The 24,819-nt window shown below is 37.7% G+C and overlaps 2 protein-coding genes across 4 annotated transcripts in view; one reads left to right on the top strand and one right to left on the bottom strand.

Moving 5' to 3' along the window:
- KLHL32 (kelch like family member 32) overlaps positions 1-7,953 on the top strand; it is a 152,445-nt gene extending 144,492 nt beyond the window's left edge. The window contains exons 17-18 of one of the 3 annotated variants that reach the window (XR_006166375.1): positions 3,794-3,892; positions 7,736-7,953. Coding sequence is in view for 1 of the 3 variants with exons in the window: in XM_042802930.1 (XP_042658864.1) it covers positions 3,794-3,830 (37 nt within the window). In the remaining 2 variants the exon portion in view is untranslated. Of the gene's footprint in view, positions 1-3,793 lie in introns of all 3 variants that reach the window. The other 2 variants (XR_006166374.1, XM_042802930.1) reach the window with 2 other exon arrangements.
- MMS22L (MMS22 like, DNA repair protein) overlaps positions 1-24,819 on the bottom strand; it is a 95,794-nt gene that overhangs the window by 6,052 nt on the left and 64,923 nt on the right. The window contains exons 15-21 of the mRNA XM_042802908.1: positions 21,559-21,749; positions 18,958-19,108; positions 14,273-14,415; positions 13,369-13,511; positions 13,072-13,231; positions 10,612-10,781; positions 2,268-2,479 (exon numbers count right to left, since the gene is read on the bottom strand). Coding sequence (XP_042658842.1) covers positions 2,268-2,479; positions 10,612-10,781; positions 13,072-13,231; positions 13,369-13,511; positions 14,273-14,415; positions 18,958-19,108; positions 21,559-21,749 — 1,170 coding nt within the window. The remainder of the gene's footprint in view (positions 1-2,267; positions 2,480-10,611; positions 10,782-13,071; positions 13,232-13,368; positions 13,512-14,272; positions 14,416-18,957; positions 19,109-21,558; positions 21,750-24,819) is intronic.

Here is a 24,819-nt window from a genome sequence, read left to right as displayed (position 1 = left end):
AGCACCCTACACCTTAAAACAACTTTGTGGTATTTCAGCAGGAGGCTTATTACATAGATTTCTATCTTTATCTAGGCTCAGCTAATGGCTTCGATTTGTCTTAGCCTTGGAAAAGGCTCCCAATTTATCAGCGGACAGTGATGCTGTCTGACTCTTCTGTTGAGGGAAGTGAGAAATAGCAGCTATCATAGTCATAGTTGAAAAGCCAAAAGTGGCTACAAAAGTTAAAATATAAAGGCAGCTTCATAAAATAACTGGAAGGAAAAAAAGAAAAAAAAAAAGAATCAAGATTTTAAGACCCTCAACCAACAGCCAAAATATAACTGTTGTTCAATTACTTTATTTAGCTTTATGTGCTTTTGTCAACTCACAATCCAACTTGTTATAACAGCTCTGCTGTTATACTAGTACTGTTACTTTATTTTTGTCAGCAGTATGTTGTAACGGGACAGCCAAAGTCTGCTTTTGCTCTGTCACAATTAACACAATCATGTCCAGTATAAAACTTGTCACAAAGATAAAAGGTGACCTGTCAATCTGCAAGAAGAGCAAATTTTGACATCATGCACACCAAATGTTCCAATTTGAACAGCTGGATTTGTTATTTTTCTGCAAAATGATACAAAAATCTGAACTACCGTTAATTTGACATTACAAATTACTGAAACCTGAAAACAGTTTAAATTGAAGCATTCAGGACAGAAAAGTGCAGGTAAAAAGAACGCAGCATTTATTCATCAGTTAGCAAGAACACTCTCAGAGGCTGCAAAATAACTTTTTAGGTATTTAATGTTAGGTATGATTAGCTACCCCAAAAATGCATGCATGTTTTTCTGAGCAATGCATCAATTAAAAGCCACCATCCTTGTTAAAAACTTACTAAGGCATGCTTCTACAATTTCCAAATGAAACCTGACTTTGAGACCTGAGTATTTCACTGCACAGCTTCAGAGCAGGGCACTGGTGTAACTTGGCAAATGAAAGTTGTAACACTTCCATATTCCTTGTATCGTGTGGTCTTACTCACTTTAATATTAGCAACTGTGAATTCCATTAATTTAAAAAGAAAATTTCACACTAATTTTTTTTTTATTAAAGTGGTTCTCTGACCTGGGTAATACACCCCTGATCATGTGGTTCAATTTCCTCTTTGTAGTAGCAAGACATTCCCTAGTTTTCATATGTCAGAACAGCCAGTGAACCCTGTACATATTTATGTATAGAGCTACAGACTGCCTCCTGACCACCCAACAGTTTGTAAATCAGACCGGTGCTCAGCTCTAAGATATTCTTCCCAGATCGCTAAGGAACATTTCATGTCTTACAAGTCACTAACTGCCACTACACTTTCAGAACTTACTTTCCACTATCAATCTTAAAATTCATACATGCGTGCACACATTCACAGAGAACTTAAGATGATAAAGTCTGAGTATTCAGAAGTTAAAAACATGTCAGAAATAAGACTATGAAATCTTAATTCACTCCTTCAATATGCAATAATACAGGCTTTACTTATAGGACTGCCTATAATATTTACCGAAGATCAACACTAAAATCCTCTTAATTGACATGTATAAGCACCCTAATGCAGAAAAATACAATTACCTTGAGAATAAGCAATCACCTCATATTTGAGGGTGTTTTAATTCCTCTCCCAACATAAAAGTACAGATTGTTCCCTATTCTGAAGTACATAAAAACAAGGCTTCGGCTTTTCAGCAGGTCTACAGCTGCTGTTGACATCGTGAGAGTAGTGTCAGCACAGTGAACAAGGACTCTCTCCTTGCCTCTACATCTCCCTCTTCCCACGCTCCAAATGGTCCCTTTCCCTGGGCAGCTGGCACACCTGTGTCCACCCTGACACGTACAGAGCAACGAGGCCTCCCGTGCACAGGTAACTGTGGCAACTTACACACACTATGACTCTGTGTCCCTAAATACAGCCTGAGAGACAAACATGATGATTTAATATTGGAGTGTGATTTTTCTAGAAAAATACTTGCTTCTCAGGTGGCCCCATGTGATAATTCTTCTTAGTCTAGGACCTCCATCCTCAATGACTCTCTCACTAGTCTCTAGATCTTCCTAATTTAACTCTCTTGCTCTATACACATTGCCCATCCTTTCCTCCTTGCCCAGCAACTTACAGGCTCTTCCCACAGCCAGACTATCAGTTACTGAGAAGAAAACCGTGGCATTCCCCTTCTCGTTAGCCATTCGTGAAATCGGAGTAACTGATGTTTTTTTACTTCACTGCTCCTTACTTTATGACATGCAGAGTGGTCTTCCGTAGACGGAGCATCTGGGGGGCTGTAATGGAACTGCATAAAGCAGTCAGCATAGGATGCTGTCCGGCTCCAGGCACAGTAGGAGAAGAAGGGAGAAATCGTCCAAAATATTGTTGAATTATGCTCCCAAGCAGTTGATTTAAATAGGCACCCTGTGTTTGGGACTGACAACATATAAAGGACAGGCCCTGTAGAAGAAAATTTTAAAAAGTGAGAAACTGAATAAATTTTCAACAGTACTTTTGAACAAATCTTTAACAACGGTAGGCTGAATACTTGCTACACACTGTGTAAACTGCTGCACACATGGTAACTACCACCTGACAAATAAGCATCAGTAATTTGCTGCTGATATGGTGGTCTACAAATGAAGACCTCACCAGGGCAAGGCTTGCAAAGGAGACAAAAGTCTTTTACTAGACTAATTAATATATTGGAAGATAAGCTTTAGGACACGCAAGCTCCCTTTCAATTTTGAAGTAAAACCTTGGCATTTCAGACCTGAGAAGTGCTTCTGTGCCCAAGAGCTCATTTCTTTTTCAACTCAGTATGCGGTCTAACAAAGTATATTAGTTAGGTACGATTTATGAAGGGAGAGAGAGAATACCTCATCTACTTGTAAAGCACTGTGTGAAATTTTTGTATGACAACATAGCAGAAAAATGAGTACTTAGAGTCACGGTCTGACAAGAAAAGTTTTACTCATAGTGTGAATAAATTAGGGTAAATTAGGCATCATTTATAAAGGATTGAGAGTTTTTTATTAAATCTGGTTAAGATAAGGCTAAAACTGCTGTGATTTATCCAATATAAGTTATATCGATACAGAGAAAAATCTATAATGAAAGCACTTGCCCAGAAAGTGCCTATCTGAACACTACCCATAATTATACCACATATGCATGGTACATCTCCGAAAAAATAGTATTCTTACTGGTACAAGTAGCTGTGAGAGAAAGTTAAGAGTTTTATTCCCCTTCCTTTGTTTACTGAAAGGATGAAGAAAAACATCTAAGAAAAAAAAATTTAGAAGTCTCCTATCACGAGGGACACAGTCAGCAGCATAAACAGAAGATTCTTGAGAACTCAGTTTTCACAATAGTTTTGTCCAACGAGAATAATGGCGTAAAAGAAGGTCAAGCACAGAGTTCCCTAGACAGCAACTTCAACAGTACTTCAAACTCCCACTAGCACTGCAATCCAGACTCCCAGTTTTGCTAGGACAAGTATCTGCCTGAATATTGATGGCTCCTGAGGTAAGCAAATGCCCCTAATATATGAATGATTAGTTCAAGACAAGCTGCTTTTGTTCCCCAGGTACTGACAAAGTATTTCTGTTGCCTTTTGAATAGGAGTCCCTTCCCAAAAAAGATTTTCATCCACACCTGGTTTTGTGAACATGACAGAACAATTTTTCAGAAAAAAAAAAGCAGGCTGAGACAGAGCTGAGGGTCTTCTCGGCACTTTCTTGAAATTGAGTGTTCTCACTTTTGCTTCCACAGTCAACAAATACAGGAAAGGTGGGATTTCAAGAAATGAGGTGCTTCAAGACCTGCCTGAAGACTTGCTGTAGGTGGCCCTCTTATACAGAGCCATGTTCGGTTAGTGTTTAACTTCACATACTTCTAGAGCAACTTGGTAATTTTGTTAAATCCCAATGATAAAAACCATACTTCCAGAACCGGGGCTTTGATAAACAGTTCAGATTTTCTCCTCCTTTCCTGTACATACAGCAAAATGTTGTAGGAGAAAGCAGCTGCTGCTATATCAGAATTCTTAAAAACACTGCTTGGCAAGTAGCAGACTCAGAGTCTTAGAGATGACAGATTATTTAGTATGTAAGCTTGAGTGTTTGGTGTTTTCAATAAGATGTTGCAGCAGGCATAAAGAAGAGTCGTCTGTGCTTTCTGTACCACAGCTCTTACAAAAAGAAAGAAAATATTCCATAATCTCAAAATTGGAGCTAACACTCTTAAGACTCCAGACTGTTTTAACACTATAAAACCAAAAAAGAAAATCTATGAGCAAGTGTATTAATCTATTTGATAAAAGGGACACAAGGAACATCACAACCTTACAGAGGAAGGAATACATGAAGAACATAATAGCTGTGAAGAATTAACGATAATTACTAAAATGAGACAGTTCTACAAATTGAGGATCAACAAATGCTACATAGTATCAAGAAGAGAAGAAAGAAACCAATTATTATTAAACAATTAGTCACTGGGTTTAAGAAATAATCCTAGAGACACTTAATAGTTGCAGTAAAAAGTAAAAAGTAGGAGAATTTAGGTATCTGAAGGAACACCGACTGATATTTGCAGATCTTCTAATAGTTTCATTTGACGATGGCTCAACAAGCCTAGCCTGATCCCTCATGAAAGCATTATTATTTTTTGAGTCTAAGTAAGCATTCAAAATTTTTGGGTGTGGGATGGGGAAAAATGTAATCTGAAAAAGGAGGAAAGGGTTAAAGAAAAAAAAACCCCACCCTGTCAAGTGCATTACTGAAAGATACTCTTCTTGACTAGAGAGGAAAAAAAGGTGTAAGTTAACTAGCAATTTTTTTTCTTTAGTTATCTGGTAAGGATAGAGAGTGTTCTTGAAACCCTGTAAGGAGAGCTAACTTAAGAAGCATTTAAAAAGATGGAAAATTATTTTTTTTTCTGTAAGCTAATGTTTTTTTTAGAAAGGTTTCTTGGTTCCTTTTTGGCAGGTCGGGCAGAGATACTGCCTCTCAAAGGTGTAATTTCTAAACCATGTCATACTACCAAAATTCTCTCTTCATTAAGGAGGATCCTCATCATTTTTCCTAATGAACATTACAAGATTAGCACCAGCAGCTTCCAAGACACAATTTTTTTAAAGTGAGAGAAATCACCTTCTATTTTGTCAAGTGCCAGAAACACATCCCCAAACAACAACAAAAAAATAATTTTTTTTCTACCTAGCAGTAAAATCCCTCACACATGAAGGGCACATCTACAGCATCAAAGCTTTTCAGAGAACCATCACACCTTTGACCCTGACACTTCTACTGTTGCCTAGAAGTTTCCAGAGAACAACTTGGATTTCTTTTGGACATGAAGGCCCACTGACTTTAGCTCAACGCTGTGTTCTTTATTTTGGACTCTTTTTTGTTACGTAAGTGCAGAGAGCAACAGACCTGAACAAGGTCTGGCAATGCCACATCCCAAGTGACACAAGGGATAAATTACCAACACCGCACAGTAGTTGCAAATCCCTCTGTACAATGGCAAAATATCCTAGGCAGCACTGGCCAAGGATGTGATTACATGGAAATCACACAGAACTTTCTTTTTTGAAATCCTACCAGTAATTAACAGAGATGAAGGAAGCTACTGTTCATGTGAGAGAAAAAAGAAACACATGCTACTGAACTGCAATTCAGGACCAGAGCTCTGAAATCAATCACATCAGACCCCTAGGACAATCCCTACAAAGCAGATGGACATTAAAGGGTTGATAGAGCCCCTCTCTCTTTCTTAACTATGTTCTTTAGCCATCTTCTGAGGTTAAAAAAAAAAAAAAAAACCACCAAAAAACAAAGACATTTTCAGGGGAGGAGAGGGGCATGACAACATCTGCTCCCCATTTTAGCAGAAAGGCAACTGATTCCTGTGCGTGTTCACTGCAGGAACCTTTTGTGGCCAGAGCTGCCTCTTTCTTCTGATTTATCCATATATCTGTAAATCACCTGTGGAGAGCGAAGAACCGATTAGTATGGATTACTGGAACTATTCACTGCAGAAATGCCAAGCTACCTAATGATGACTTATAATATCAGTCCTGCTGTTGGAATAAATCTGCTGTTCACCAATTAATGTTGTACAGTTCCTATTAAACACATACTATAATTCACAAAACATATTAATAAGCTTGCTCAAATATCGGACCACAGATGTGGCTCACAGGAGGGCTTTTAAGGTCTGATCTCCGACAAATGCTGAGCCTGCACAGGCCCATTAAAATCACTGAAAAAAGTATGTGCCAAGCACTACTTAGAATTAAGCTCTTTCACTACTCTCCTGTGTTTAGATAAAAATCAACCATTTTCTGTGTTTGGACAGGATTAACACTGATAAATCAAGCGGGTATCTTGCCTTTGTCATCATTATGTATATTATGCTTTTTCCATGATCCTACACTGTATTCTGCAAGATATATTTAAACTAGTATTTCTTCTCTAAAATAAGTTCTGTACAACACTTCAGTTCTTTCCTATATTACCGGTAAATGCATACCAAAACTCCTCCAAATCATTCTCCAAGAAATGCACCAAAAAGCAATCTCAACTGCTCTCATATTGCCTGTGGTAAGCTTCAGCAATACACAGTCACACAAACCAACTCAACTTCTTTTGACAATAGCAAAATATCTAAAGTTAGATTCCACATGCCTCACTATCTCATAATTATGAACAGGCCCATGAAACTATAAATTGGCTGTTCGTTGGTGTTCCTCATGCTTTACTTTCTGAAGTCCATCATTCAAACATCAAAGTTGCCCTCAGAGTTACTATACTCCAACAAAATCTTTCTGAGGTCATCCAATATCAAAACAGATGATGCACAGTGAAAGAAATAATATCCCGACAGTAACCCTTTAGCCAAGAAAAAAAAAAAACAAAAAAACAAAAAACTAGTTTAAAAGTTGCTAGAGCTAAGCTATTTTGACAAGTCAGCATAAATGACTGAGTTTGAAGGAAACTTCTAGATAAGTTCAATGTATAGTGGAGAATAGACCAGTTGCCCACTAACTGTCAGAAGGTACGCTATATAGCCCAAACTTATATATACAGTAAACACAAACATAACAAGTAAATACAGTCAGTTTGAATTGAGGAGAGAGAACTGCAATGTCTAGTCTTAATTAGCACATTTGACAATTATTTGTGCCTGTGTAAAATTAAATAAAGCCTGTAATTTTGATCTATTAAAAATAAACCTGTGGGTTTGGGGTTGTGAAGGAGGGTGAGATACAGTCATCAGTTTTGATGAATTGTGAAGGTGGTAATAAACTATGCTGTGGGGAGAGAGGGAGCTTCGTACATTGGCCTAAAAGATGAAAAATTGGCCTCCACCGTTATAGGGTGACGAACAAAGGCAATGCCCTCTCTTAGAACAGCACAGTGACAACAACATTGTCCTTGTTTTAAGCCTGCTGCCTCTATTTGAGAAATCTTTTTCTATACAATTCAGGAATTCTATAGGATTTTATAAGATTGTTGCACCAATGAATGTGTGAAATTAATTACCTGTTACTAAGACTGACTTAAAATCCTTTCAAAACCCACATAAAAGGATCAAATAAACCACATTAAGATTAGTTGTTAAAAGCTCTGGAATGAGGGAAGTTTTGCAAACCACTGCTTGCAAACTAAGATGTTTTCTGTGATCTAAGGAGGTTTTCTTGGACAGAGGAGGAACAGCCCACACTAAAGGAGCTGAAGGAAGAGAATTCAGGACAAGAAAAGAAGATTGAGATGGAGTCTGGAACTTTTCAGAAGACTGAAAGAAAGAAAAAAAAATAAAAAGAATTGAAAAGACCTCTGAGCAGAAATGCTCAAGGGTGTTGAGTGCATCCGTTACAAAGGGCTTTTACGCTTTGACTATGAATAAAGAATTTGCATGTATAAGAAGATTTTTTGCATGGTCTCCAAATTCCTGTTTCTTTAGTTTCATGTAACTGCCAAAGGATTAAGTTGTAAGCTACAGTATTAATGGGAACAGATCTATAGAACAATGTTTGCCTAACATTGGGGTGAATTAAGGCTCCTGCCCTGAAATACCACTGCTCCACCTCCACGAATGGGCACCAGACATAGGACAGCCACCCAAGGAGAGCCTGATCACACATTTCACCAGCAGTTTAAGTTAGCCAAGGTGGGTGACATGGCTTAACCCCAGCCAGCAGCTAAGCACCGCGCAGACGCTCGCTCGCTCCTCCCCACCGCCTCTGGGTGGGATGGGGAGGAGAGTCGGGGAGAAAAAAAATTAAACTCGTGCGTTGAGGTAAGAATAGATTAATTAATATAATAATAATGAAAAGGAAGAGAGAAAAACAAAAACAAAAAACCAAACAACTGAAAACCCCAAGAAAAGACAATCGCTCACCACCCACTGACTGATGCCTGAGCAGCGATCTGCCCCTCCCAGCCAACTCCCCCCAGTTTATATACTGAGCGTGACATTTTATGCTATGGAATATCCCTTTGGCCAGTTTGGGTCAGATGTCCTGGCCATGCTCCCTCCCAGCTCCTTGTGCACCTCCTCGCAGGCAGAGCACGGGAAACTGAAAAATCCTTAACTTAGGATAAGTGCTACTTAGCAACAACTAAAACATGTATGTGACACCAACATTGTTCTCATACTAAATCCAAAACACAGCACTGTACCAGCTACTAGGAGGAAAATTAACTCTGTCCCAGCCAAAAGCAGGACAGCAGGGTCATTCCCAGAGGACACCGTTTCTCTGTCTTTCCTCCCACCACGTTTGCATGCTTTCCCTCCCACATATACTGTTTTACCACTTTTCTGATATGCCCATTTGTTTAGTTGTTTTTTTTTGTGGGACTAGTTACTAGTTGAACCAGCTCACAAATTGCTATTCACAGAATCATTAAAACAAATTGAATGGGAATGCACAGGGGGGGTGAAAAAATGAATTTAGCCTTAAGCCATCTTGGCTTAAGCCAACTGTAAAAAGATAACCTGAGAAGTCAGAGAGTGCCTAGAATCCGTTCAATCTCAAAGGAGCTCAGAAGCAGTCCTAACAGATGTTTTTTTTTTTTTTAAAGTGATATTGAAATATTTTAATTCTGAGTTGATTCTAAATAGGAAATTTTCCACTTTCCCAAATATTGAGGAAGAAAGTATTTTAGAATGAACAAAGCATTTTGAAGCACTTAAAAATGTTGTAACTGTGTAAATACAAACAATAAAATGTAGATGTTCCATATTAAAACAGGAAAAATATGTTTTCTTCTCTTTGTCTTTTCTCCCCGGAAGAGTTTGTCAAATTAAAGAATTACTTGTTTTGTAGAAGCAGCATTTGTCTAAAATAAACTATTCGGTCAATAAAATCATCTAGCTTAGCTGGAAAGCCCATGGACTACACAGCAAACTGCTTCAGAGTACGACAGGGAGGTCAGGAAGTCAGAGACTGACAGAGAAAACGAGAAACAAGGGTCCACAACACTAGGACTTTAAAACCAACTGGAGTGGCTTCATCTTAAAACTACATCCGTATGTGCAGACTACAGAGGAATAGTGCACTCTGAATAAAATACTGAATTAGCAAACAGACAGTCACACTCTGTGGTAATATCAGTGCCCAGATGGTCCTACATGTATATAGCTTCTGAAAATACCTACTGAGCAGCAAAGCAAGTCATATTCTGCACATCATTATATAATCACATTCACTTCCATATGACATGCCATCGATCACAATGCAACTTCTGAAAGGAATAAGGATGTTTACAATGTCACCACTGCACTGTTTCACAATACAATCCTGTAAAGTCATCAGTTAAGACTGCAATCAAAATGAACTCCAAGAGGGAAGAAAGAATAGTAAGCAAAAAGATCCCAGGATTTACAAGGAAAACCATGTCAACTTATTTAAAAAATACATGATTTTCACTGCCTGACCAGCAGGAATTAGCCTCTTCCAACAGCATTAACAACTTAGAGTTTCAAGAGTGATAGGTAAGCTGAGGGAAGAATAGGAGGAATAACAGGCAAGAAGGCTTTAGTCACATAAGCAGTAGGAACTTGATTCAGCAAAACATATTCTCAAACTATTAAGATAAAACAGTGCCATGATTCTCAGAGGATTGTCTTTTGTTCCCAAGAGCAATGGGAAAAAAAAAAAAAAAGTAGCAGCTCATCTTTAATTATCTACAGTTAGCCAAGTCAAGAATGATTTAAAACATTTGTTTGCTCTGTGATCTCAACCAGTGCCTTGCTACCTATTATGATTATTTGATCCACCATTTCAGAAATGTCTCACATCAGAGACCAGCGTAAACAGCAGGTTGGCTAAAAGTTCTACGTACAGTGATTAGAGTAGCAGCTCTGGAGAGTACCACAGCATAGCTGCATACAATGAGAGGAAAGCCAATGGGGTGGCATTTTTCCTTCCACTTCTACAAAAAGAAAAAACTCCTCTTGCTGCTTCTTTAAATTCAGTCAACAGCTGTTTTGATTAGGGAAAAAGAGAACATCCTCTGCAATATGAATCTTTTCCTGAAGGTACGTTTGTCTGATGATAACAGAGTTCAGGTATTTACCTGAAGATAAAGAGGTAGGCTTTCCTGAATGGCAGACAGCAAAGCCACGGGCAGCTCTTTGTCCTGCTGGAGCACAGAGTGTGGCAGCAGTAAGCAATCCACGATGCGGAACAAGAGTTGCTGCGCTTTGGAAGTAGCCAGTATTGGTGCCCAGAACTTTACCAGACATCCTGTTGAATAAAAAAAAAAAATAATCAAGAAACCCAAAAGGAATTTTACAGTCAGGAAAAGAAAATAAATTAAGAAAGCCTAAAGAGGCAATTATGTTAAATTAGATAATCAAAGAATAGCAACAGCAACTGAAATGTCTCACTCCCATGTACCCATTCCATGATATCCCCTTAGAAGAAGCCCAGTCAAGATGACTCAAAGTCCATTTACAGCTCAGCAAAATAAAAGTACTAAACTGATTCAATACATTACCATTACAGTAATGCTAAAGAGGGGACATTGTCTTACAGTCCTGCAGAAAAATTAACTAAACCTGATACGTAACACCATTGCAATCAGCACACATGCACTTAAACATTTACCTTACTGTGTGCATTCATCACATTTTCCAGAGACACACTGCCTTTGCCTTCCCTTCACATTTATCTAACACCACTGTGGCCACATCAGCAACTGCTCACACAGCAGTTCAGGGTTAGGAAAACATTAAATATCTTTCAAATTGTATTTAATGCATCTAATTCAGTAGATTAAAAAGAATGAGGGGCAGCCAACTCCATTAAACTATCATGGTCTCTCCAGATCTTTGTGGGCTCTCAGTTCACAAAATGAGAGCCTTGGAGAACATCTTTCTTATTTTCAACACATTAACATATCACTTGCGCAGCTTTGAGCTGGTTTTAAGATCCACCTTTCGAGTTGGGAGGAAAAAAAAAAAAAAGTAAAAAGATGTTGATATGTAAATACCCTAACTTTGAGAAACAGCTTTATTGCAGGTAAGGTGCAATTTTTCTTGAGAAAATAAGTCTGTACTCATCAGTGTTAATACTCAAAATACAGATTAAATAAAAACAAGATTCCTATATAGTAGTTCCCACAGACATTCTTAACTTTATATTTAATTAAAAGCAAGAAAAAGTTTGCTGGATTGAAAATACAGGAATAACACAAGAAAATATGTTTAAAACTCTGAAAATAATGAAAGATCAAAAGTAGGCTGTTACAAGATATTACTAATCTATAAAAGTCATTCATTACCATCTCTAAAAACACTGCAAAACAACATTAATCTTGTGGAGTGAAAGAAAACACAGTGATCAATCATAGAGAAAGAGAACAATTACTTAACAATACTTCTAATAAAGTTGTCTAAGCTTCTGCTTTGAAAGAAACATGCTCATTCTAGCTAAAAGTACTCCTTCTATTATCGATGCTGTGATGTATGGGACAGTAGAAGACACAATCCGACCACAGACGGGAGGTGTTTAGATTTGTTAAGTTTCTTGCTTTGTCCTTATACTTTAACAAGCCCACGGAATATGAAGAAATGATTGAAATACACTTATTTTTTTTTTTCCTTTTAAATCTTATTTAGATTTTCTTAACTAAAAAGAAAGAACAATTTCTCGCACACAACAACATGACTGAAGATTAATTATTTCCTACTGCAAAGAACAGAAAGGAAAATGCCTGTCTAAAATTACTTTACAAGGCTCCAGCCCAACAACATCTGGATATCTAGAAACATTTAATTTGACATACATCTTGTGCAACAAAACATGCAGATCTTGCAAAAGAGAAGTAAAGTATTTTAACAAAATTCATATTCCATTACATTTGATGCACCTTCTGCATCGTGGTCATGCTTTTCACTGTAGTCCTTATAATCATGGTGTACACTGTGTGTACAAGCAACTCATTACCTCAGTCTTTAAGATACGTAAGGTTTACTCTGTTTCGAAAGCTGAGTCAGACTGACACATTCATTCATGATGAACAGCACTCATTTTCCATCTTATCAGTGGTTCTACATTTGAATGAACAAATACTAGAATTTGACTCTTAAAGTTCTAAACGGAAGCAAGTTACATTCCTAAGGCAACCTGTTTGTTATTGTAACTCCAGTAAATATGATGTAGCATGTCATAACACTGCTTCTCTGGCTTGTCACTGTTTCTGGTTTTATTTGGATAAAACAGGTCATTTCCAGTGGTAAAAGACATGAAAACATCTTACTTCTGAAAACACTGATTTGCAAGGTAATTAAAAAAAAAAAAAAAAACAACAAACTCAAACCAAAAAACCACCACACAAAAGTTAGGCATCAGGATAAAACCCAAAGAAGAACAGTGCGAGAAAAATAAATATCTAACTGTAACATCTTGGTGACTTTGCTTTTTTAAACCATTAAGATAAGTAGTATATAAAAAAAAATCAAATATTAAAAGTGACATTTTATTGATTCCTTACAACAGTTTCCTAAAAGAAAAAAGGCTGCAAAATAATTACCTGTGATCCAGTATGTAAGCTGCAGACCTTCTGGAGGTCCTTTTACCTTCAGATAAGGTTTTACATACTTTAATACATCACCTAAATACTCCAGAGTCTTTGCAACCATGGCAGATTTCTCAGGAAGTGTCTGAAGGCCACTGTAAGTTCTACCAACAGCCTGAGAAAACAGAAACATTGAAATAAATATAAATAAACTTAATTTTCTTACAAGGTTTGCGTAATTGCTTTTCATATGATACATAATTCCTTTTCCCTAAAATTGTCCTATGAAGCCAATACAGAGATGTACAGTACCTTAATGAATTGGACCAGAGCATTTTTAGGATCCTGTTTGAAAACAGACTCTTCAACATGAGCCTTTGAAAGAATGTTTTCTACTTCTGAGAGTTTAAAAATCAGTCTTGTCATTTCAGTCAGCTGCTCCATGTAGGCTTTCCCTGTTCATTACAAGAGAGCACAGCAGTAAATACAGTATACAGTTCTACACTTTTTGATTTACTTTAGTCCCCAAATCATAAAATGAAACAGGATTTTAAAATGTCTAAAATAACAAAGATTCTGCAACTCTCTAGACGAAGAATGTGTGTCTAATCTAGTTACATTTCTAATACAGATATATGAGAATGAAGAGTATTGAGAACGTATAACCAAGTCTTTCATTTTACTGATTTCTTCAAAATCTACAAAATCTGTATGAAAAATAGTTGCTAGAAGATATATTCTACAAATAATTAGAACTGCAGTGTTTTATAGAAGAAGTGATTGAGTATTGCTCTAAGAAAGCAAAATATCTAATATAGAAAAGGGAAGAATTACTTGCAACTGGATGATCTTTTTTTTTCCCTTTTTTTCTTTTAGGGCATTCACAGCATGATTTCTGACTATTTACTTCAGATTTTCACTTTTTTTCAGAGCAGTTTCTCCATGGGGGAAAAATAGCTTGTCTCCTTGGGAGCAAGTTTTTGTTCTTTGCTTCCAAGGAAACAAGCTCTTTTATCTTTGTTTGTGATAAATTTGTCATATGCAGAGCAGGCAAGCTATCAATAAATAGCACAAGCAGCGTAAAGAAACACATTTTGTAATTAGGTAAAAGTAAAGGAACACAAACAAAAATACATTTTGTAATTAGCTGAAAATGTTTGCCAGTTTTGCAATATAGAATCGTTACTGCAAACATTAGGGAAATGTGAACACTTACCAACTGTTCGCTCAGCATCTGTCTTGGCCAGCATACCACTTGGTTGATCTATGAACATTTGTAAAATGCATCGAAACCAAGAACGTATTGTCAAAGCTTCATAGGATGTATATCCCATACTAGAAAAAGCTTCACACAGTGCGCTGCATGGGTAGAAGAAAAAGGTAATGAGATCTAATAAAAGTATGCAAAAGGGTGGCAGTGCCTCTCATTTGGTTGTAGACATATAGAAACAGTGCACAGAAACAATTAGAAATAAAGTAACAGAAAGGCCAACTGGCATTCCTTTTGTGTGCTCTACAGACTTTGCTCACAATATCCTCGTGCCTAAATACAGAGAACATGATAAATTTGGTAGTGCCACACATGGCAGATATACACGTATACATACAGTTTCACTATGTAAAAAACAGAGGGGGAAAAAATTCACACGACGGGAAACGTCTTATTCTAACAGTGGACAATCTGACAGTATTATCTAAATTAACGATGTACAGTGCTGGAAATAGTTTATCTGAATCAACCTGGCACTTCATACTGACACTGCTTAAGCTACTCCAGCCTTTCATTTGGTTAGCTCGGGTGCCTCAGGCTACTCTGAAGTCCGCTTAGTCCTAACTACACCAAAGATGGAGGTGGCCTGCTTTAGCAATTAAAGAGATGCCCTGTTAGAAACAGATCAGAAAGGGAAACAGAAAAAGGCACCTTGGAGGTGAGGAAGGCAACTGCTGTAACTTGATGTACACTTACAGACATACGCACCTCTGTATGCATACACACACAAGCATACACATTCCCATACACATACAGCAAGTTTGCTGCACATACCCCCAAGCAAGCACTCGCTACCGTCCTGGAGCCCGGTGTCGGGCCGGAGCCAATGGCACCATCAACACTCAGCACACGATCCCTGTACTCTACCGTTCAGCATTCCCAAAGTTTTACTTGCCTTACCACCCTGAGCACCTGCTGTAGTCACCTTCTCCCAAGCATATCAGCCCTGCATCATTAATTCTGCAGAAATCCCTTGCTAACGGACAGCAGGCCTGTTCTACGCTGTTTCCAATTCCTATCAGATGAGCTCGGTGTGTGCTTCAGGTCAGTGAAATTTCTTGAAAATAGTTACACCTTTTTATTTGCGAGATTTCCTCCCTGGTCAGTCCTAGGTGCTTCGACTTTAATGGAAAATGCTTGTACACTTTTCTTGATATATGTACATATAAATCTACTTATTTTCTACTGAATTTTTACCGATGCTTGCAACAGAAAGTCAACACAGGTCCAGACGGAAACCCAGCTGGATTCTGTTTCTCACTAAACAAAATTAATAAAGGATTTTTTTCTGTTTCAGTTAGTTAAAACCAACGACAACTGTGTATTTTGCCTGAACATCCCTGCTGAAGTACCGCTGACAAAATAAATGAGACCAAATGCAAGCAAGTAAGATATTAAAAAATGAACATGAAAATTCCAGTACCAAAAAAAAGGAAAAAACCAGGATGCCTATGGACTTAATGCTCTTTGCAGTAACATATTATAAACAATTCCAGCCTTATGTAACTTTGATGTACACAGCCAGTCTACTTGGCCCCAAAGGCTCACAAAACCACTTCCTGCTGTAGTCTCACTTGTGTTTTTCTTGCTTGGTGGTAGATAGGCCACTTAGGCATCTTCCTAAAACTGGAGAGGAGTATGCTCCTAAACCTTTAAAAAGGAAAGAACTATAACTACCTACTAGAAGCATGGCAAGCGGTCCTTTTAAACCAGAGAACTTATATACATGCTCAAAGTTAAACAGGTTGTAATACTATCAGTCACTACACAACACTGATCTGGAGAGGAACTTTTAGGCACTACTGCAAAAAAAATGCCTAAGCCTGTGCGCACGTTCCCAAGGACACAGCCTGTCCATCAGAACCTTTATTATTGATATTGAAATAGCTGATATGCAGAACAAGCTTCAATCTTAAAGAGAGCAGGCAGAGCTTGCAGGTTATAGAACAGCATCAGCAACAAAATCATCTTTTTACTTTTTAACTGAGAATGTTTGATGTGAAAATTATCAAAGCATGGTAACCATGAAGTCTTAAGATCCTAGCACTTAGATACTTTGATAGCTTTTGCTCTACAACTGCCTAAGGTAAATAAGTACAAGAATCATGCTACAAAAAAATGCTGTCTTATTAGCATATAATAAAATGACAGTGTTTAGACTACGATACCTCTGTATAATTCTACCAAAAAAGCCTTATCTTAGGTACTTGCTGTCCTTTCACAAGGAAATCTGAGCACCTTACAGCTCTGTTGGTGATGTAGGGACATACCTTTGTCTAGTCTCAGATATTGCAGTTTTTACCTTGTTGGCTTTGAGGCAACCAATAGGGGAAAGAGACAGTTCTCGAGGCTGGGCAATTGCAACCCCAACAACTTAGGGGCAAAAATATTTGCCTCTGTGTGAGCGCTTTCCCTCCCATGCTTCCAGCAAGGGGAAGATTCAGAGAAACAGAGAGAGAGAGAGAGAACATGAGAGATGACCAGAAAGAGCGAGGACATACACACAAGTGAGCAAAAGACAAATATCCATCATCACTCAGCTATGGAGTCATGCTTTCTCCTTCTCGTTCTCCCAGTACGCATCCACGAACCTGCCATTTTCAGTTTGCCCATGACACAACCTGCCAGAGGAGGGCAAGGTCCTCCCATTCCTTCCTAAGGCAGTATTTGGAAAGGAAGGTTTGAATTTCCTCAGAGTGCAAGACCCACTTAACCTGGATTTTCCAAATTCCTGCACAAGTGCTCTAACCTCTCAACTAATGTCCACCAGGTAACTATCATCAATACTAACTGAATAATGCAAACATGCTCCCAAACACTTGGGGACAGGAATGCTTTGGCCATGGTTCCAAATGCAGTAAATCTTGCCTCAGCCAGAATAGCAATGCATCTGTGGATACGTATATAACAATATGGCAGGTGCTTAATGAATATTGCTAATGAATACTTAAGTAACTGCTTTCAATCACTTAAGTGTTTACTGGGAGAACTGGTAATAAGCCTTTAAGCACCTACATTATACCAAAATTCCGGTTTAGGCATTGAAGTGTTTTCTTGATCTTACCTGAAGAGCACTAAAATTCAAATTATAAATGGGTATTTATTTGCTTAACCCCTATTTCATTCAGCACGTGCTAGGTATCTGCATGAACCTTGCATGAAATTCACCCTATAAAGTTCATACAAGAGAAATAACAGTAAATCAGAAGACCAAATGCTCCTCTTCTGAGTTCCAAACTGACACATGAGGAACTAAATTCAACCACTTTTAACATCTCCCTGCAAGAAGGCCATAGCTTCATCTTTGCTGATCACACTGAAATAGTCTTTGCCATATCCTGATTTACAGCTATGCTCCTTAGTACAACATGTACCCTAAAAATGCACAACATTTTTCACTTTCAAATACCGTCTGACATAGAAACACTCCCTCTTTCTCTCTCATCTCTCACCTCCCCTGCTTCCAAAGCCTGATTCAGAAGTGGGGCGAGGGGGAAAAAAAAACCACACCACAACAACCACTACCACCACCATCTACCTCTCAAGTTCATAGAAGCCTAATTAAAGGAAACAAAATTTCTCAGGTATATACAATTCTGATTGGATGGAGTCCCCAGCAATCTGCTGACCCTGCTCGAGCAGCAGCATTGGACAAGTTAGACTATGTGATCTCAAGAGTCCTTTCCAATGTAAAACGTTCTGTGATTCTGTGAAAAGTCAACATTGGCATGTAAAACATAGGAATGTGAAAAATTTTCTAAACCTATGAAAGCAGCATTCATTTATCAGGTCTCACAAACCTGAGCTACACGAACATTATTATGCACTCAGAAAGTGTTCCAAGCTTGTCAAAAAAAGTTTTAATGCATGCATTTCCTTGTATTTTCACATACTGCCTAACCCATCCTCCTCAGCTCTCTGCAGTTCTTTGTTTTGAAAAAGATATTTAAACATTGAATACTTACTATATAGCATCCTCAGATTTCTGTGATAATGTTTATCTTGACTTTTTATAAGATTTAAGTTTTTGTGTGAAGTGGTATGGGAAAAATGAGACCAGTACTTTTAACTAGAAATTTTAAAATTTACCAAGTGACATTATTCAAGTGCAGCTAGGGCAGGAAGCTGCTGCCTTGCCAAACTGTAACAACTTTGCCCAAGTGTAACAACAACAGAAGGAGGTGGATAACTATAACTATGCAAATTAAAAATAGGTTATGGGTTCAAGCATTTCACTTTGAAGCAGTATTGCTCTTCACAGAAGTACTTCTTTGAAGATATTATCCAGGTTCCCATTTTCCAAATTCTGTTAGTAACACTTGTTTCCATTGGGAAAATGTGGTTTGCTATATAAAAGACAAATAACTTTTTCAAAAATACTTACCTATCTTCCTGACAAATGTTGAATATCTTAAGCTATTTACATATAAAACTAAACAAACAACCCAACACGCATTACACTCACTATCCCCTGTGAAACATCCCACGTGATTTCAAGAAGCCTAGAACTTCAGCAGATGCAAAGAACCTGGACCATCTTAAAGAAACATCGCTGTTTGAAGCAACATTTTCCACAAGTCTAATGAAGGAATGGCAAGGTACTGGAAGAACAAGTAGTTGCAATTTTTCACCTGTTTTGAATTAGGTGACTTAGATATCTTGACACCAGCTGAGGCCACACCATGTCATCCCATCCAAACAGCTGCATCATTGATAGAACGGGCTGTGGCTGGAGATCTGAGAGGGCTCTGCTGGGTATATCCAAAGCTAAGAGAGTAAAACCTGATTTTAAAGAGAGAAAAAGATGGCACCAGGTTAATGGTTTCTCAGTACATCCCAGTTCCACTAAAAAGCACTGAAAATGAAGTACAATTAACAATGGGTAGTCTGCGGGTACCAGAAATCTCAGTTAAAACCGTGCAACTTTTCCAGCAGATAGCATTTATACATACGTTAAAATGTTTTCTCGGTCCCAAGAAGTCTGTAAGTCAACAGAACACAGTGAATGCAAAGGAGGGAAAATGGATCCAAACATATGCAATTTTAAATATATTCAGAAACCCACAGATTATAAACTCTGAAGGCGTATTTTTACCACCTATGCACTAAAACCCGCATCTTAAAAACTCGCTTTTTTGTCTTCTTGGCCTCCCTTTCTTGCCTCCATCCAACACTTCTTCCCTTGTGCACATAAGTATTACTGTGCTTTACAGGGTTGAGTTTTATTTATTTGTTATTTTTACACAGTTCTCGCAGTGGAAATGTATCTGGAAAGAATTCACTCAGTAAAAGCTGGTACCTTCTTATTTTTAGAATAGACTTTCATGTATGAGAAGTTACTGTGTAAATAAAGCACTATGGACAAACTTATTCTTGAAAAAAGGATCTTGATATAACAGTTGCAGATCTAGAAACTGGGACAGTACTTTGTGCAGAGTTTTTGTTAATGAAGCATAACCTTTTGCTGTTTCTGCTAGGTCTACTGTGGAATTTATATTTAACACTACCAGAATAAAAAAATATAGCACGTTCTTTATGCTGCAAATAACAAATGCATTTAAACTCAGAAGAAAATGTAATCTGAAATTTGGAACAGTTATTAGGTTATAGGAAATAAGAGGCATCAAATGAGTCAGGAAAACTGACTTGGGAGAGCAGTGGAATAAAGGGGCTCACTAGTTCCCAAACTGTCCAATTCAAGTTAAATTTAAATGTAATATTAATTTATTGAAATGATGATTTAGAAAGCTGCATGCATTGAGAATCTGAATTACATAGATGAGGCTAGTTTTCAGAAACAACAATGAAACTATTTTAAATAATGGTGTAGAGACAGACTACCTTAAACTATGAAGGACTTCACATTCCCTTACGTGCCTCAGAATAAAAAAGGAGGTCATAGAGTCCCCAGCTCCGCCTTAGGTGAGGAAGCAATTTCTGCCAGACCTCTTCCAGGTTATCCCGTTGTCTACAGCATCAGCCATATAACATGGGTGGAGGAGAGATGGGCGACAGAAAAGAAAACGCGAGTCCCAGGCTACTGCCTGGCAGGGGGAGCAGGAGGGCTGTGACCGGGGCTCTCTCCTCTGGGCAGCAACCCCCCAGGCAAGCAGCTCAGAGAGCCCAGGGAGGGTTTGCCTTCCCCTGCAGTGCTGCCTAACACACCTCTGTAAAGCAGGTCACAACTGCACCCTCCTGCTTCGAAGCGGAGTTTATAATAGGATGTTCCTCTTGGTATTTCACTGTGTTAATATAAAATAAAAAGATGTGACGCTGCAGGAAAGGAATGAAAGTTTTGACATGAGCAACCTCTTCCTTTGATTTGTATTGCTGTTTCCCACGCATGCCCCAGTAGTGTGAGACCACTACGTTGCAGGCTGCCTCCTTCATTAGCGTTAGCTAACTACTGCAGAGCTGCTTCACATGAAGGGCCTTTTAACTTTTCTATTACTAACTCAGTACTCCCGAGCTTGTAACTTCATCTAATTCATATCACGATGGGAAAAAAATATTTTATGTTTCACCTTTCTAAATTTTAGGTAAATGGATACAAGATCTCATTGTAATGGCAGAATACAATGCTAGCTACTGAAGTTAAAGATCAAACTGGGATTTCTTTCTATTCACTGCCATGCCGACTCATTGCACATGGAGTTCACATACGTATGAAATGTTGTACTTCAAGATTAAAACCTTTCAGTGTAAAGCAAGACAAATAATTAAAATGAATTATGAAATAGGTTTATGACCATGACCAAAAGGGTACGGCAAAAAACAATAGTCATGTAATCAACCTTTTAAAAATTTTCTTCAGATGTAAAACATTCTTTTAAAATATTTAGGTTTGAATCAGAACCATAATGAATAGTTCAGCACAAAGTTATAATATACTACAAAAAGATGTAAATTCTAGATATAGTGAAAGAAGTTATTATTATTTATAGTGTATTACATTTGTAGTGTTGATCATAATCTGTGACTAGAAGAGAAAAATAAGTCAGGCTTCAAACCCCTTTCGAGTTCTCAATCTGTTTGTATTTTTCAAGTAATTCAACACTACAATATTTTTTCTTGTCAAAATATTTAGCTTAGAATCTACTTTTTTTTTTCATTTCTGCATATTTAAGTCACTACACGGAAGGAGAAATACCCCAAAATGCAAAATCCTTGAAAGTTTGTGACCCAGAAAATAGCATCAAACCCAGTAAGTCGCAGGGAGGGTCAGTGCTAACCTGCAGCTGTATCAGCAAGCTGTGGGGAAGGTGGCATTTGTGACATTCTCTGGCTCTTCAAGTAGGGAAAGAAATTTCTCCAGAGAGCGCTGGTGACAGCAAGGTGGTGCTCTTTAGCCGCTAATGGAAGCTGTGCGTCTGGGGCCGTGTTCCCTAGTTGAAGTCCCTGGCTTACACGTTTGTGCACACTCCTAGCGAGAAACAAAAACAATGTTTACGTTCCGTAAGTAAAAAATTCACATATTTTAAAAACGCATTTCCAACTACTTTAAACCGTAGAGACTGAGAACTGAAGGATCGTTCTGTGCAATTAAAACCTTTTTGCAAAGACATTATGCATACCAGTTATTTGATGGATGAATGATGGCATATTAAGCACCATAAAGTTAATGTTAATTACTGATGTCAACCATTAATTATATGCTTTTTAATATGTCAGATCAAAATGAGAAATAGGTGGCTTTAAAACGAATATCTGCATTTTGCAACTGCTAGCATGACAAGCAAGTCTGTTTATAATCCAAAGCCAGATGCTTTAAAATTTTTGTCAGTAGGTTTTTTAGGAAAGGTTTGTGTGCAGCAAATAATGGCAAATGATTTTGATCAATTGTAAAGCTTCCTTCTGAAATCCACTTCTCATTTGTAAAACCTCTCCAGGTACGAGTTTAGATAAGAGAAAAGATTCATTTTATCCTGATGCGCTGCAGACAATTAGGTTTGACAGCAATGCCCACAGCTTTGTTAGTACAGTAAGGACAAAAGTTACCACTACACATAACTCCCATCTCTTCCTGAGACAATGTGGCATGAATTCAATAACGCACTCAATTTTCTTTGATTCTTCTAGTACCATTCCTGCTACTTAATCTAATTTGGAAGTTGTGACTTTCTAGAGGTTTAATAGAGATATGTCTGCAGGGAATCAATGTTCCCAGAGAAATGGGGGGTGGGGGGAAGCATTAATAAATTTGTCTGGTACAGCAGGATAGGAGGCATTACTGCACCGGGCTGATCAACTAAATAACATGCTTATTAAAAACAATCTGTAGGAACGCACTATCATTCCTGTTCCTATTTATCTTCTGGTCAACTCAATTGAGATTGCGCATTAAAGCACAGGCAGCATTATTACATTTGCTTTATTAAATTCTATAAACAGCACTGTAGAGTCAGAGTCAAGATATTTATAAGATAATGGCAAACAGCGGAGGCATCGAGACTTGCCTTAACACTAACATTTGTAGGCTGTAATATTTTTTTTCTTAATTGCCATTCTGACAAAAGCAACTGTTTCACAAAACTCTTCCCCTAGATGTTTATTCTGTGCTCATCCTAATTTGAAATAAACCAAAACAAAAATAGAAAAAACTCCAACCCTCAGTTCTCTTCTGGGAATGTGAGAAAATTATGAAAGAATTACACAACTCACAGCACTCATTAGGACATCTGAAATGGAATAATTTTAAATAAAGAGTAGGCTGGCTGCAAGGCCTTCCCATACTAGGGTTGATATTAGAAGCGCATCTCATTATATCAAATTAGTATCCAAAATTTCTGTCTAACACGTAATTTAAAACATAAAACATACTGGCTGTCAGAGGTAACGATACCTTATGCCTGCCTGCAGGCATCCATTAGTTTCAATAGGATAGACAGAGAGAATTGAGGACCAGCTACTCTTCAAATGGCTACTACATTTAACAGACATAGAAAGGTATGTAATACTAAGAGGAATCAAGAATTTCTTTGATAGGCAGCGTGAGTCCAAACATGGAAATAAAAGCCAGGAATTCTAAACGCAACAGCTAATCCCTCTGTGGCTCCACATAAATCATATGGTCTTTGTTAGCCTCAGTTTCCCAGCCATGATATTTGGACAGTAAAACAGCTTACCCTTTAAGGATGCTGCAAAAACAGTCAATGCTTAGAAACTGAGGATTATATTCAGGATGCCAGTTGGTATTCCTATTTACAGGGCATATTCTCGAAGTCAACAGAAATCGGAATAGAAATGAGATTAGCATAAAAAGTCAAGCAATACTTCTTTGGAAGTATCCCTTATTAAAAAAAGGACAAACAAAAAGGTGTAGAAATAGTGAGGTCCAGAGGACAAACAATGAAAAAGTAAAAGCAGGGCTAAAGAAGCAAGTTAAAAATATATTTTTGCCTATTACCAAATAAAAAAAAAGGAAAAAAAAAAAGAAAAAAAAAAGAAAGTTTAACAGTAAAAACAAAGGGCTTTTCTGTTTTAATTTGTTAAGAAAAGAAAGCATGATGCCTCACAGTGCAGAGAATAAAACTTCTGGGACTGAATTCTGCCCTACTTAGATCCAGACTACGCTGTAAAATTGCACAAAGTCCTTTTTCTCTCCTCTAAAAATGCCTCTCCAAAGAAGGGTGCCTTGCATCTCCTTTAGCCATCTATGCAAAATAGAAAGGTGTACAGACTTCCAAAGTAAGGTAATATATCTCTGTGTCAGTGGAAGGGCAACACGTACAAATCAGTATTTATGTTTATTCATAGTAACCTACACAAATGCTTGCAATAAGGGAAATGCTTAGAATCGATGGGGCATCAATATAAACTGCAGCTGATGTAGCCAGCTACTTCTACCAACAAGCAAATTTTTTAGTTCCATAAAAATATGGAAAAATACAAAAATTTTACTTTTTTTTTTTATTCAGGCTTTCACATTTTTCTAACACTAGACAAGCATACCATCAAACATCACTCCATTTCTGAAACTATATACATCTAGTTTTCCATTGTGTTAAGAGCTCTAGAGCCACCATTTGCCTCACTAAGATGATAATAACTTGATGTGGTTTTCAATTGTTTTAAATCATGGATTTCCCATTTCTGTAAAAAGAGGTGCATTTTTTCATTTTCGTATCAGATCAGATAAACCCAAGGTTTATAAAAGAAGGGAATGCTTGTGCTACCTGAATGAGGATTGTGCTGAATATACGGGTATTGCAGTAGGATGTGGGATTATTTTCTACATCCTACACCTGAGTAAGGAATTGCAGCCATTTATCTGGATGCAGGTATTGTAATCACAAACCACGCTTTTACAGTCATAAACCATGCCTTTACAGGTCTGGATTACTAAAATGGAGTGAAACTTTAGGTTAAGCTGGAAAAGTAAAACACATAAAATGCAGAAGCCTGCCTAAAAAATGGAAACTCAAGTCACTACTAGTCCATAATCTGCACTGGCTGCATAGTGGCATCCAGACTTAATAAAATGTCGTTTAATT

Source organism: Tyto alba, unplaced genomic scaffold (genome assembly GCF_018691265.1).
Source record: "Tyto alba isolate M040663 unplaced genomic scaffold, T.alba_DEE_v4.0 Super-Scaffold_40, whole genome shotgun sequence".
Classification (NCBI taxonomy): domain Eukaryota; kingdom Metazoa; phylum Chordata; class Aves; order Strigiformes; family Tytonidae; genus Tyto; species Tyto alba.
Note: the sequence above shows the minus strand (reverse complement) of the source record. Positions and strands in the feature narration are given on the sequence as shown.